Raw genomic sequence first — 14,917 nt, forward strand, 5'->3', positions numbered from 1 at the left:
GGCAAACCTAAATTAAGTGAATAGAAGTAGCATGCCACACACTTTGTAGAACATTATGTCTAGCATGGTGGTTGCAGTATTACAATATACTGTACTGTAAGGTAGTTCTTCTCATCAGCAGGGACAGGGTAGATATTGAAAAATATCAGAGGAGAGCCTTCTTCAGGGCTCAAACTGGGACAACAAAATATCTTTCACCAGGACATTGACCCAAAATAAAAGGTCAAAGCTGCATTACAGTGGCTTAAGAATAATAAAGTGAATTATGGGTTGAGTGGCCCAGTTAAAGTCCTGACTTTGATAACCTGTGGAAAGACTGGAAAACCACTGTACATAGTGTAAGTGATTTCCTGGGCAACTTGTGAGAACATTTAAATAAATATCATTTATTTTAGTATTGACAATTTAATATCTTTTCAGATTAAGAAGGCTTCTCTAGACGTAATAAGAGTGTGACTAAGACCTATTAGCAAGATTTTCCATTAGGTTTTCACTAGTTTCTTTTAATTTATTCCACCAGCTATACATTAACAGTTTATGATGTACTGGAGGAAGGCCATTAGCAGATCTGAATGCAGTAGTGGCCAATGTGTTGCCCAGCTCAACAGGTTTTCTGGTCCTTTTTATAAAGATTTAGATTATAAAGAAAAAATCAAGAGATAAATTAACTTGAGATTTGAAGCTGCCCATCAGTAGCCTTACTGATAAAAGTTCCATTTATGATTCTTGGGTGAATTACATTTTAATGTCACAGGTCCTTTTTTATTTTTTTATCTCTTATGTGCTACCAGTTTCTTACCTGCTTAACTTATTCTGGACTTTCTGAATTCAGTTCAGCCAAATTCTGCCTTAAAATATATATTTCTATGAAGTCGTCTTATACTTGCTTTTTTGCTCACACTTTGAAAAATGTTTAATAATTATCTTGATCACATTTTTTTATTCACTTAAGTGAATGACCAAAATGGGGCACTTTTATTAGTGCATTGATCTGATAACCCATTCCTGTGTAATGCAGAATTTCTGTTTAAAACATTTAATGTAAATCAATAAACCCCACAGGTTTTTTCTTAGTACTGCATGTATTTTAATTATTCATTAGATTAATTGAGAAATAGTTATCTTCTACTAAAATTATTTTTGTCCAATAAAAATATGTACAGTAGTTCAGTACTTTTTCTTTCTTCCCATTTTTCTTTCTGAAATAATGAATTGATGTATTTCCTTTTAGGAATATTTAAGTAGAAAGAAAATTGCTTCTTTTTTCATTGAAAGGTATTCATGGTTTAATTAAGAAGATATAAGGTTAATAATTCTAATTACAGCATTTTACAATTAGGTGGAGAAAACTGAGAAAGGCGTAGAAATCAGAGCCCTAGCAAAGCTCTGATCTTCTTGTGAAAAAAGGACTGCATATTACTTTCATAATGACGAAAGCTCCTTCTACAATCACCCATGAGCAATTTTTACAGGTATTAGTACAGGTAATTGTAGTATGTGTGACCAAACTCATTACTATGTTCAAGGTCACATGTTTTTTTCCAACATTATTTAAAGCACACAATTCATTAAAATTCATCTCGCCAAAATGTTGTCTGTGAGGTGGTTCATTTTCCTTCATTTCATCTTTTTCTGCTATGCATTTAATGGAAATGTTTCAAATAAATGCATGCAGGACACCACCAAGTTTGTTCTGGACCTTAATAAAGCAAAGCCTAGTGAATATGCTGTTTTGAGTAAGTATATTTTATTTTTATTTAATGCTAGAATAACACCTGTTTGGAAATGTACAGTATGTCAATTCTGATAGAAAGTGCAAATATGATAATCTGATTATTTTTCTTTAGTATTGTTTTCTGGAATATGATTAAATGGAGTAGCATAAAAATGGAATGAAGAATAGAAATAACTGAAGATTAAAAATTCTACTATGTATACCACATTTTGAGTTCCATTTTACTGTACAGCACATTACATTAATTTTATTCAATTTACTGTAGGAAAGAGATCAGCAGCTAGTTTTGGTTTAAAGCAATTATTGCCTTATAGCTGTATTTTCTCATTTCTGTAGGTAAGCAAACATTTGCATTATACAAAACTTTGGACTTGCAAAAGACACCTTTTGCTAGAACCTTCCAGGGATCCATCCCCTGTGTGTGTTAACACAACATGAATTTTAGAACATGATCAAAGTATGACAGAAGAATGAGGTAAATTAAATATGAACAAAAACAGGAATGACATTTGTTTTGATATTCAAACAAAATTAATAATACTGAAACTTTTTTGTTGCCTATTTTGCTCATGTTTACTAGCAGTTTTGCTGGTATTGTTTTTATAAATATAATTCTGATTGGAAATATCCAATTTCTCCAGATGCTCCACAAATTAGGGTTTCAAATTTGATTTTAAATGGTCTCTTTCTTTATTATCCAGGTAGAGAGTAGTTATGTGCTGTTAGTGAATCCTTTCATCCTAGACATCCCGGAAAGGTTTTACCATGCTACAATCATCCCTACAGTATGTGGCTCAGCAAGAATGGATAATGAAATAATGGTGGATATTACTTTTTAATATTATTACTATTTGCATTTATTGTATGTCTTTGCAGTGTATGATGCATTTGGCAAAATTGGAAGTGACTTTACAGGTGGGAACATCAACAGGCCAGGCTCTGCTCGTGAGTGCTTGTTAGCCCAAGCACACAATTTTAGTGGACAATACTGCCAAGTCATTTTGAAGCAGGTAATACTGTAAGTCAAATAAAAAGAGTCATATGAATTAATATAATACTACTACAAAGAGAACACTAAGGAAATCTGGCTTCAAACTATGAAATGAATAAAACAAAACCAACCAACACTATTTGGAAAAGCAACCAACATGAGCAGATTTGATAATCTTATCACAGATATAATGATTTCAACAGACCAGATGCAAATGTAATTTGTTAATTTGCATATTCTGTTTTTAATTGACAATTTTAGAGACCATGCCATCTGTAAAGTGAACTGTTAAAAATCCGTTTTGGTTTATTGTTTGTTCTCCAATGTCAATTAAAGAGCAAAGAGTATGTTTTACAAGACCAGAGTGTCAAGATTTAATGCATTGTAAATATTTGACTTGCCCCTTACAAATACCTGTTCTATTTAAATTTTAAGTGACAGTAATCTAATCAATATAACCCAACAAAAAGTTTGATATCATATTTGCTTGTAATATAAAAATTACTTTATTTAATTTTATATTACTATAAATGTTATATACTGTATAAAGTACCTAATACATTTGATGCAGAAAGTGCATCCACACAAAGGTACCACACAAAGTGCACAACAGGTCATACTAGTGTATATTCTTTTTTTCCATTTACTACAACCAGACACAATAAATTTGACTGTAATATATTTTAGGTTTCCTCTCACCACATTTATTTGCTATTCACTTGTTGAATCTCATAATACAGTGCTTGGATTGTTCTTAAGTGGCTAAACTATTTTACTTAACCGTATGGAGTAATTCTAATAATCTGTTTTCACAGGAACAAACGAAGTACTTTGTTGGCATATGTGTCCCAGATTCCTGCAGTGAGGCTGAAGTGCAAACTTTAGTTGTTTATGGTGAGTGTATTGTCTTAACTTACTTAATAACCTGGAATGACATTAGAATATATTAGAAAACAGTTAATAAGAAAGACAAAGATTCTTTTTTTTGCAAAAAACAGCATACAGTCATTTTTCACTCAGATACATCAATAAATATGGGAAACAAAATATCTCAGCCAGTTGTATTATATTGAATACACGTGTTGCTACAATGTCTGAAACTTGGACAGAAATGCTTTTGTGGTCTTCTGTTCATATTCCTCACATACCAATGCAAAAAAAACCTGGGAAGAGCCTACTTCTGTCCCTGGATTCCTCAGATCTGTTGTGATTTGAAGACTCCCATTCCCAAATATGTTTTTATTTCTACATCGCCAGATACCGGGATTGTCAATGGTTAATCAGCCTTATGCATCTGTCAAATCCTTGTGCAAGTGTGAGAATTATGGGAATGATGAGTAAATCCACTGAAACATGTACCTCCATTGTCCTTTTGTTTTCACACTACAGTCCCAACATGGGCAAACACCAGAGAAAATCATTAGATGAAGGAGTGATGCAGCTCTCACTGAGAGCACATGCCATGCTCACAGGAGCCAGGCATATCATAGGTGTCTGTTTACCATATGATGGGGACTCCTTGGTGACTTTTGAAACCATGCCTCATATAAAATCATTTAAAAGCCTGTATGCCTACTGAAGAAGTGTGTACTATCATTAACCCATCCCAGGGAATGTTACGTAACGCAATGGGGGTTCAGGTTGGCGCCTTTGCCGCATTAGGTCAGCCCCCCACAATCGGGGGCTCGAACCCGGGACTCCCGCGTCACTCAACAGGGACCCAGCCCGGTGAGCTGAAGAGAGATCTTGCTACAGCCCAGTAGCTGTAGTCCTGCTATCACAGGGAAGGGCGGCGACGTCACCGCTCTGGTAAGCCGGCTCTTACACAGTACCTGTCGGCCGTAAGCGTTACACTCTCCCCCGCTTAACTCGCCATCCCCGGCGAAGGTCTATCCCACCCCACTCTGACACCAATGTAACGCAACGGGGGTTCAGGCGGGCACCCTTGCCGCATTAGGGTCGGCCCCGCACCATCGGGGGCTCGAACCTGGGCCTCCATGAGTTACTCAGCAGGGACCCAGCCCGGTGAGCCAAAAAGAGATCTCTCCACAGCCCAGTAGCTGTAGTCCTGCTATCACAGGGAAGGGCGGCGACGTCACCGCTCTGGTAAGCCGGCTCTTACACAGTACCTGTCGGCCGTAAGCGTTACAGTTATAATGTTATACAAAACTATTAGATTATTCTTTATTGCCACACAACTATAGTTGGTGGAATTTGCTATCAATACAGCAAGAAGTGTTGTAATAAAAGCACTTTCCAGTACACAGTAAATGCCCAGAATAAAGAGGTGTTCTTAGTATAATTAAGGAAAGTTAAAGTTAAACACCAATTTTGATTTCATTTTATTACCTTTGTTTTTCTTACTATGGCAATTTTCCTTGCCAAAGCAATACTGTTACATTAAGAAGTATCATACTGCATTTATTTTTCTTTCTCTGTATTTTTCTATTGGCAGAAGCCTTCCATTATAAGAATAAATCACTTGTGCCCCCTTATCCATCGATGTTTCTTCTGGACTCAATGCAAGGGATCTACATGATACAATGCTTAAGTGAAAACGTGTCCCCAGACTCCTCTGCTATCATTTGTCTGTAAGCATTGGTTAGATGTGGAACAACTACTGTAAACACCTGTGTGCGTTTACATACATGTCTGTGAAGTATTATAACATTGAGTATTTAAAATGACCATTATCAACATTTAAAGCCACCTCCCTGTATATCAGCTTATATTAGAGCTAGCAGAACCATAAAGATGTTGCCAGCAGCTTTATCACCCTGCAACTCACAACTGCCCACCAAAGTTAAGCAGGTGCTAAACCTGGCCAGTACCTGGATGGGAGAACTCCTGGGAAAAACTAAGGTTGCTTCTTGGATACCTGTTAGTGGAGCCAGTAAGGCGTGCTCACCCTGTATCCTGTGTGGGTCCTCATGACCCAGTATAAACACAATACTGTAAAAAGTGCCATCCTTCAGATAAGACGTAAAACTGAGGTTCTGACTCACTATGGTTATTAAAAATCCCAGGGCGTTTCTCAAAAAGAGTTGGGGTTTGACACTGGCTTCCTGGTCAAATTTCTCATAGGCCTTTACCAATCAAGGCCTCCTAATAATCCATGTCTCTGAATTGGCTTCATCAATCTGTTCTCCTCCCCACTGATAGCTGTGTGGTGACGCACTATGGGTGCCATCACATCCTCCGGGTGGGGGTTACACATTGGTGGTGAAAGGGAGTCTTCATTACCTGTAAAGCGCTTCGAGTGGAGTGTCCAGAAAAAAAGTGCCGTATAAGTGTATTCATACTAAGTGAATTATTATTATTATTTAATTAAAGTTTTGTCAGCTGTTTGTTCAAATTTGTAAATCCTTTGCTTTTAAATTTTAGTTCTGTTTCGGCAGTTATCTTCTCTTAGTTGGGCTCATGTAGACTTTAGGACAAATTACCCAGAAATCTGATTGGTCAACAAGGACATCATAATACTATATGTATGCTATATGTAGAAAAAAAAACATGCACATTTGAGAAATGACTTAGAAAAAGGACAAATGGCAATATTTCTTCATTTCATTTTCAACACTTCTTGCAGGTTCATGTGCTGTTTGTTAATTGCAGTACCTCTTGCTGCCACCATATACATTGCTGTTATCAAATGGAAACATGAGAAAGAGGCTTTCCCCAGCGATGCCTCTAGGTTACACTGCAGTCCCAATGACTATGGCACCCTCCTCAAAGACGAGGCTCACAAGAACGAGGAAGACCATTCTAAGGTTAGAGGAAACCCAAAAGCAGAATGCAGTGATGTAAAAGAAGAGAACAGCAAGAAGAGTATGTACATTATTATTATGCTTATCCTCTCTGTTTGTTATTCAAATGGGTTTTAAGAACTGTTCATTATTTTTCATACATTTTAGAACAATGCTACGGTGAGATTCTGTTTATAAACAATATCTCCAAGTTAAGTAAATAACAATAAAGAGATATAGTTGGTATACAGGTGTTGCTGCAGTAAATAAGATTTATACAGATATAGTACATGTAAAAACTTCAGAAGAATAGATGTGCTGAGTTAGTCTTATTTTTCCTGTTTTCACGCTACTAAATTGATCCACTTGAATTTGAATTGGTATGAGAACATTATGAGTCGTATTTAAGGCTATGAAAATGCGATGGCTATGTTATAGTCAGGTTTTTTAGCAATTTACTTTGTATAGTGTACAGTGTTCTAAGAAGTTTAATCTGTTTTATTTCTCTTTCTCTTCCATTTTCAAAAACTTATCTTTCTTTCCTCATACAAGGCTACTTGTATAATGTCTTGCAAGCTTTCTCGCTGCAGAAGTGTGCAGCAGGGGTGTGGACTACAGAAAGTGCAAGTGAAAATTACTCGTCTTTAAATGGGATACGGATATTGAGTCTTCTTTGGATCATTTCTGGACACACCATCCAGCTAAGCGCTTGGAACAACTTAGGTGCAGTAATGTCAAGACCTCGCAATGCACAATAATAAATGAGATTCAGTAAGAGAAATCAGATGTCGGCCCTTTTTAAATGTGCCTGTCTCCCATAAATTAAACTAAAAGAATTGGGTGATGATGCAGAAATAGGATGTTCTTCTTGGTTAAAACTAAGCTATAGAGTAAGTTTATTGAGGAAAACAGGACAAAACATAATTTTCAACCACTAGCATTATGGAGGCACTGAGGCATCCATCCTTCATCAAAAGGCTTCTTGACACAGATATCACATAAATTAAGGACAGCCCTTTAAACATTAGGAGAGCTGGTAAATTTAACAGTATTCTAATTACAAGATTATCAGAATGGATTTCCAAAGACAGAAGGGAGGAAAGAGTCAGTACTTATTCAGTAGAGGAATAATGCAGAAGGTAAGAACAAGTGCAGAAAAGGAAAAGGCTCTGGAGGTTGGAGGAATGGGTATGATAAACACTGGGTTATAACAAGGGACGTGAAGTGAAGGACATGAAAAAAGGATACAAAAGAGAGAAAGCCAACCTGCCTATCCTGCTCCTTTGGTTTCTTAGAATTCCACCAGGATGTTTTTTAAAAAGTCCTGGGGAGTTCACTTTGTGAAAAAGTCCTGGGGAGTTCTATTATGTTGATAAGGGGTAGGGTGGTTTAGAGAGGCCGAGTGAGCTTGAGACCAGCAGCAGGCGTTTGAACAAGCTGTAGAGGTTAGGCAGGAAGCCCTGCAAGGTTTGCAGTAAGTTCGGACAGCACAAGGCCTTGGATCTGGTTTTATCAATACTGAAAGAATAAAAACAGCAAATACATATAAGGAAGAGTGTTGAGAGAGAGGAAGGGCTGTGTAAAATTATAATGGATTAGATGTATAGTATGTCATAGGTAGAAAACGTCTGGTGATCTAGACACCATTCTCATAATTAATTGTGTTGATTAGGGCGGTGTGGTGTGGTGGGTAGGGCAGATGCCTCACAACTCTGTCTTCTGTGCAGAGTTTACATGTTCTCGTTTTCCTCCCACCTTCCAAAGACATGCTGAATCGGTGTATCTGAATTGTGTTTGTGGGCGTGTGCCCCCTGCGATGGACTGGCATATTGTCCAGGGTGTCATTCCACCTTGCAACCTGGGCTTCTAAGATAGGTTACAGATGTTGTAGATAGCTGTTATTGAAAGCATTTGCCTTCTCTTCACCTTTTATTTTCCACATGATTTAAAGGTTACTTTTTAGAAAAAATATTATGTTGCTAGAAATTCATATTTTGTGATAATAATAATAATTAAAATCTGATTTATTTTTTCACAGACAATGAAAAGAGATGGAAAGAGACAGTAGAGAATAATCCATTGTATATCTTTGCATACAGTGGGCCTGTCTATTTAGCTGTGGATACCTTTCTGCTTGTGGGGTAAGCAGTATTATGCTCTGGATGAATCAGTTTAACATTAAAAATGAAGACACACATCACTTTTCTCTCTTAATAGTTTACCCTTTTTATCTTTTTCACAGTGGTCTCCTCAGTGTGAAATCCCTGTTCAGTTTCATTCAGAAAGCAGATGATAAAATCAGCATGTGGCTTGTTGTTAATTATTTGTTTAAAAGATTTAAAAGGTATGCTTTTGGAACTTTATAATTTAAATATATTTCTTTCACTTGCTCCTTGTCAGGTGTCCTATAATGTAGTAATCTAAATGTACAATAGAAGGACATTTTAAAGTGTGTTTAAACATAACTAATTCAATTTAATCTATTCTTTATTTTTCAAATGTACCAGAATATGTCAAAAGTCTTGACATCTGTATATTGCAATATCAGTAATGCTTCTGGATTGCAATGTGACAAAATAAAGTTAACCCGGACATTTGTAGGTTTTGGAATATCATAGTAGAGAAAAACATTTACTTAAAAAAATGTTAAAGTCCAGTTCCCGTTCAGTCAGCCAGGGCAAGTAAACAGAATTAGAATGTCAAACTTACCTTAAAGAATAAAAAAATGTGTTTTATTGATGTTTACTTGTAAAAAAAAAATAAAACCTACTTTTCAGAATTTAGTAAAAAGGATACTGTATTAGAATAAATGCTGTAGTCAAATTTAAACTGCTACAGGCACTGTGGCTAATCTGACATCAGTATGTTTTGTTTGTCGAGTTGTTCTATCTCACCACTGAGCTTCACTGGGTCCTAACACCAAGTAATGTAGCAATCAATATGTCCTATTGTGTTTTGAAGGATTCAACCCCTTCATCTTTACACAGTGTGCCTGGTCATTGGACTGTTCTCAGTCATCCCCAAAGGCTCTTTCTGGTTCATTGTGGAGTCTGGGATAGAGAACTGTAAAAGATACTGGTGGTCAAATGTACTGCTAATAAACAATTTGTTCACAACAGCTGACATGGTAGGCTCTCTCTCAATGTTTCTTTTCAAGCATTAAGAAAGCATGTCCTTTGCATCATTGCAGATAAAAAGCTGGTTGCTAGGTTTACACAGCTAGTTTGTTTCTGGTTTAGAATAATTAACCTGCATAGCATATGTCTTCCGATATGGTCAATGAATCTAAGCACTTAAAACAAATAGCTTTTCTGTGTTGTAGTAATCTGTCCACATACATATTAGTGAAGATGCTGAACTAGAAAAGTTTCTTTATTAACCAGTAGATACAAGAAGTGGTGCACCTTCCTTTACTGTCTCAGTTTTACTATCTGAATTTGCTTCTTTTGCAGTGCACCCCTTGGACATGGTACCTGTCTGTGGACTTTCAGTTCTATATCTCAACTCCTTTGTTAGTCTTGCTCTACAGAAGGTAGGTGTAGATTCACAGATGTGTAAAAAAAAGATTAAGGCATGCATTTTGGTTTTACAATCTTTTGTATCTTATTAAAATTCAGATACCGAAAAGTAATTGTCTTATTTATTCTTTTCTGTTTTCCTTGTTCTTTTTTCAGGAACAAATATGCTATGATTGCAGTAGCAAGCATTTTCCTTCTAATATCCTGTCTCATCAGTGCATTGCTGACAGCTTTTTTGCAATTACCAGTGCATCAACCAACAACACTGTAAGGATATATGATGAATTAGCGATTACATCATTTATTTATTTATTCTTCTTTTTTCATGTTCTACAAGTGTGGGTCAATAAATGCCTCTTATTCTTTAACAGGTGCCAGCAATATTCTTTAATTCAATTCAGTTGGCTCCCTGGATCACATAGACTTTCGAGTAGAACTGTAACCTGAAACAAACAGTCTTGTATCTGGTCTTAGCTGAAAGTCAACTGCTGCAAAGAGGCTCCTTTTTAAAAAAACATGGCTTTCTACAAAACCTGACATAGGCCATTTTCAAATTTTTGGTAAATGAAGGTGATTATCCTCCTGAAGTATAACAACAAATGTTTTGATGATGGAGACACAAAAATACTTAACAATGGCAAATTGGCCAGCTGAATTAAAAAACGGACCTAAGTCCCTTTTATTTGGACATCAGAAGAGGTCCAGATTCTAAGCTGCAGGCATTGCAGACGACATTACCACCCTTGTCAAGACTTTCATAAAGGCACCGAAGATAAATCAGATAATGAGAAAGATGGGTACTTCCCAGGACAATGTTTCTTTTTGTGCATAACAGGCAACTCAAAACATCAGTACTTAAGATTAGCACAAATTGATGGAATCAAGCTGTCAGCTGCTCCCATTCTTCAGTGATGATCAAGACAACTTTCTTTCCTACCTGGTTTCAGGGAATGATAGGCATGAGAGATGACTCAGAGGGATATTTAGCCCTGAGATCTGGAAATCAAACACGATTCCATGTAATGGAGGGATCAGGGATATCATTCACGATGTTCTGCACTCATCCATCAGCAAACGTGACCAAGACAATCATCAACCATTTTCTGGAATTCCTATGTAATCCTGGTGATTTGGTGTGATATAGAGCAGAAATCAGTTATTACAGGAGAACATTATGCCAATTTGATGTCAAAACTAAGGAAATCAGAAGAGGAAGTCACAAGTTGATCAAGCTGCTGTGAATGAATGTTAATTTGTGAATTTGCAGATAATTAAAATCTGAAGGTGTCTTTTGAAACCTGACTGAATGGAAAACTTGAAGACTGCTGTTTTCCTGACTGCTCTGTTGTGAGCATTATAGCCAAAAGGCAGCACTGAAAATTATTGGACATTCTGCCATTTTATCTTTTTTTCCATTTTTATGAGCTTGCTGGCCCACACTTACAGTGCTAGTTTCTTATGTTAATCATTCATTTCCAATATGACTATTGTAACATGAATTGCCATTTTAGTTACATCGTAACTCATAATGTGGTTACTTGTACGTTATAATGAAGATTTACTTCAAATGAACACCAATGATTGACAAATTAAAACACAGTAAATATGCTCATTAACATATTACCTATCTCTTTCAGGGCATACGAGACCTACTTTCAATACTATTACAACAAGCCATATGCAAGATATGGTCCATATGTGGTGGGGATTATTTTAGGAATATTCATGAAGACTAAAAATGGTCATATTTTAGAACATCGGGTAAGAAGATCAGAATTTCAAAGCTTGGTGACATGTAAGATGAATAATTGTACTTGTCACCACAAAGTAAAGGGGAGTAATAATGTACTGTGTATTATAATATGTACTGTGTATCCTCACCTGCACAACTTCAAGAAGACTAGACACACAGCATTCACTAGGGGATCAGAGTTTCTTTTGCACATTTTTCCTTAGTTCTGATGTTTGAGGGCTGAACCCCGTCTTATATTAAAAGCCACCTATAGCAATGAACAGTTTATGACATAAGAAGTTAAAGAAAATGGTCAGCATTGTGGGGCAAGGGTTAGGGCTAATCTGCAATGCTCATTACTCCAGTAAAATACTTATCTCACTTATCTCAAATACAGTAGGTAGAAATTTAAGATGCTGTAGTGAAGTAATAAAGACCACAGAGTGAACCAAAATTGGAAAACACACTATATTACAAGCAATGAGTTTAAAACACTACTTAAAAAGATATTGAACACTAGTTTAATATTAATAATAATAATAATACTAATCATAATCATAATCATAATCATAATCATTGCTTACACTTATATAGCGCTTTTCTTGACACTCCACTCAAAGCACTTTACAGATAATGGGGACCCCTCCACCACCACCAATGTGCAGCATCCACCTGGATGATGCAACGGCAGCCATAGTGTGCCAGAACGCTCCCCACACATCAGCTATCAGTGGGGAGGAGAGCAGAGTAATAAAGCCAATTCATAGATGGGGATAATTAGGCGACCAAGATTGGTAAGGGACAATGGGAAATATTTGGCCAGGACGCCGGGGTAACACCCCTACTCTTTTCGAGAAGCCCTGGGATTTTAAAAGTTCAGCTGCTGAAGGCATTCCTAGTCAGGTTTTGATGTTAGTAACTGAATCCTATAAAAGCTTCTTTTCACTTTTCAGTGGCAAGCTGCTCTTGGATGGATTACCACCTTCACTGTGATGGCTTTGTTGGTTGGAATGGCATATATTTTACAAGAGGTGCCTCAGTACCCCTCAGTAGCTCATGCTGTGTATCAGGGCTTGCATCGCACTGTTTGGGCGGCAGCCGTGGCCTGGATAATACTCGCCTGTGAGGAAGGATATGGAGGTAAATTTCTTTGAGAGAATGGTTTACTATTACTGTACAGTATGTTGACTGTTGCAGAGCAAAACAGCTACAGTATTTACACACTTTAGCTCAAAGTGAAAACGTGACCTACAGTAGATACATTTTTCTTTATAGCACCACAAAAATATATTCATTGCAGAAATCTATTCATTCTATTTCACTTCAGTTCTAGCTGGTTGTTTCACCTCCAGCTGATTATATTCTGCTCTTCAGCAGTCAGGGAAGTGAAAGTAAGATTATTCATATGTGGATTGTAGCTGTTAGTTAAATTTAGTAATCCAACAGCATCGATGGATTTGGAAAAAAAAGCTGTTCTGTATCTGACATTTGAAATTTTCCCTAATGTTTTACTTTTCTATACTTCTGTATTTTTAGCTAATATTCCTCTGTATTTTTAATATATATGGTCTATAAAAAACCAAAGATTTTGTTGTAATTAAGGATATTTTTATATATTTAGTATGTACCCTTTTTAACATATTCTTTTTTTTCCTTAAAAGGTTTTATCAATACATTTCTTTCATTGAATATTTGGATCCCATTTTCAAATATCAGTTTTGCTTGCTACATGATTCATCCTGTTCTTATTATTCTTTATAATGGAAAGCAAGAGACTTCAATTCATTATACTGACATGAACTTTGTAAGTATAAGATTTTGTTTTGATCTGCTACTTGATTCATTCCCTCAAAAGCAACATAATTTAATTGTTAGGATTACCATTATAGGATTGGTAATTGGTAAACATCAATCAAATGTTACCATATTTAATGTTAAAATGTTAAATGACTAGTACTGTATGTTCATGCTAAACTCTCTTTGGGAAAAAAACAGGAATTATACAGTATAAACCTATTTTTTAAAGCTTTGAAGGCAAATTTTGTTTCCTAATGCTAAAAGAGGCATCAGTTGCTTCTTTAGAATTGCAACAAATTAATTTTGCCCACATAAATTAAGAAATGTATTTTTAACTGTAATTAGACCTTACAGATTAGTCAATTCTTTGCCTTATCTAAATGATGTCACTGCTTAGCTATATCCTGTTGTTCCTTTCTCCCTACAGTTCTATCTTTTTATGGGAAACCTGGCTTTGACAGTCATTCTGGGATATGCATTAACAGTACTGATTGAAAAACCATATTTATTTCTAAAGATCTGCAAAAGATAAATATTGCTTTTTCTGGCCTCTACGCAAACAGCTTGCTTTACTTTACTTGGAAAGCAATGTCATAATGTACAGAAGAGAACATGAAATGCCAGAATGTTAAAGAAAATCAAATGTACAGATTTTTTTAAACTACATATAATAAAATAATAAGATAAACTCATGTAAATGTTATGTGTTTTGTAGGATGTGTAGTATTATTGATACTAAATTATTAATATGAAAAATATTAATATAAAGGTTATCTTCACATACAAAAATTGTTTGGTAGATGCAAAGAAACAAACTGCTTTTAACATCATCCCCTTTTATGTTGCATTTATTGTCTCAAATTTAATAATATCATTTAAGCAAAAACATTACAGCACTGTATATCCAGTGAAAAATTGGGAGGTTACATTATAAAATGATTCAGGTTAGTCTATCATGATTTACAACTCGAGGCCAGGGAATTAACTCTTCAGATTTAAGTCTTATTCTTTTGAGATACTTCAGGACTCTAAGAAGGTTTTTTAAGATACTGAGGTGTTTTTACAAGGCATTAAGTTAGAATCCATTATACTGTAGATTTTCAGGGTTTTTTGTACATCCAGTTTTATCATTTTTAACTCAAAAACCCAATCTCCAATATTACAAACAAAAAATGGTGATGCAGAGGGAGATGTTGGTCGTTTTAAGTGAATATCTAATTTTCTAACATATTGGCTATATTGGCTAAACTGTACTTTCAGGTAAAAAAAAAAGAATTAACAGCAAATTTCTTCTCTCACACAGTTTACCTTTCACTGGTGTGCCAGTTAAGGTTGGGGGAGAAAAGGGTTAGTGAGAATGACATTACGGAACATGAAAGACACCTGAACAAACATTTGTGA

General features: G+C 35.8%; 1 protein-coding gene across 3 annotated transcripts; it reads left to right on the top strand.

The window, feature by feature from the left end:
* Nucleotides 1-1,596: 1,596 nt before the first annotated feature.
* Nucleotides 1,597-14,176, top strand: oacyl (O-acyltransferase like). Of its 3 annotated transcripts, none has more exons than XM_006627210.3 (15): nt 1,597-1,736; nt 2,612-2,745; nt 3,542-3,620; nt 5,182-5,317; nt 6,313-6,551; nt 7,022-7,192; nt 8,508-8,610; nt 8,712-8,813; nt 9,431-9,596; nt 9,922-10,001; nt 10,144-10,254; nt 11,625-11,748; nt 12,673-12,859; nt 13,381-13,523; nt 13,944-14,176. In XM_006627210.3, exons 1-15 carry the CDS (start codon nt 1,670-1,672, stop codon nt 14,046-14,048), a joined length of 1,947 nt encoding a protein of 648 aa, XP_006627273.1. In that variant the 5' UTR covers nt 1,597-1,669; the 3' UTR covers nt 14,049-14,176. The 3 variants fall into 3 exon arrangements, with proteins under 3 accessions (XP_006627273.1, XP_015194892.1, XP_015194898.1); XM_015339406.2 differs by having other exon boundaries at nt 5,185-5,317; XM_015339412.2 differs by lacking the exon at nt 2,612-2,745 and adding an exon at nt 2,437-2,556 and having other exon boundaries at nt 1,650-1,736.
* The last annotated feature ends 741 nt before the right edge of the window (nt 14,177-14,917 follow it).

This window comes from Lepisosteus oculatus, chromosome 3 (genome assembly GCF_040954835.1).
Source record: "Lepisosteus oculatus isolate fLepOcu1 chromosome 3, fLepOcu1.hap2, whole genome shotgun sequence".
Taxonomy (NCBI): domain Eukaryota; kingdom Metazoa; phylum Chordata; class Actinopteri; order Semionotiformes; family Lepisosteidae; genus Lepisosteus; species Lepisosteus oculatus.

What these genes read in the sequence shown, in the direction of transcription:
- oacyl (XM_006627210.3), top strand. Translation starts at nt 1,670, where the DNA reads ATGCAGGACACCACCAAGTTTGTTCTGGACCTTAATAAAGCAAAGCCT. An exon ending in AGAAGAGAACAGCAAGAAGA is followed by an intron (nt 6,552 to 7,021) that starts GTATGTACATTA and finishes TCCTCATACAAG; the next exon opens with GCTACTTGTATAATGTCTTG. An exon ending in GATACCTTTCTGCTTGTGGG is followed by an intron (nt 8,611 to 8,711) that starts GTAAGCAGTATT and finishes TCTTTTTCACAG; the next exon opens with TGGTCTCCTCAGTGTGAAAT.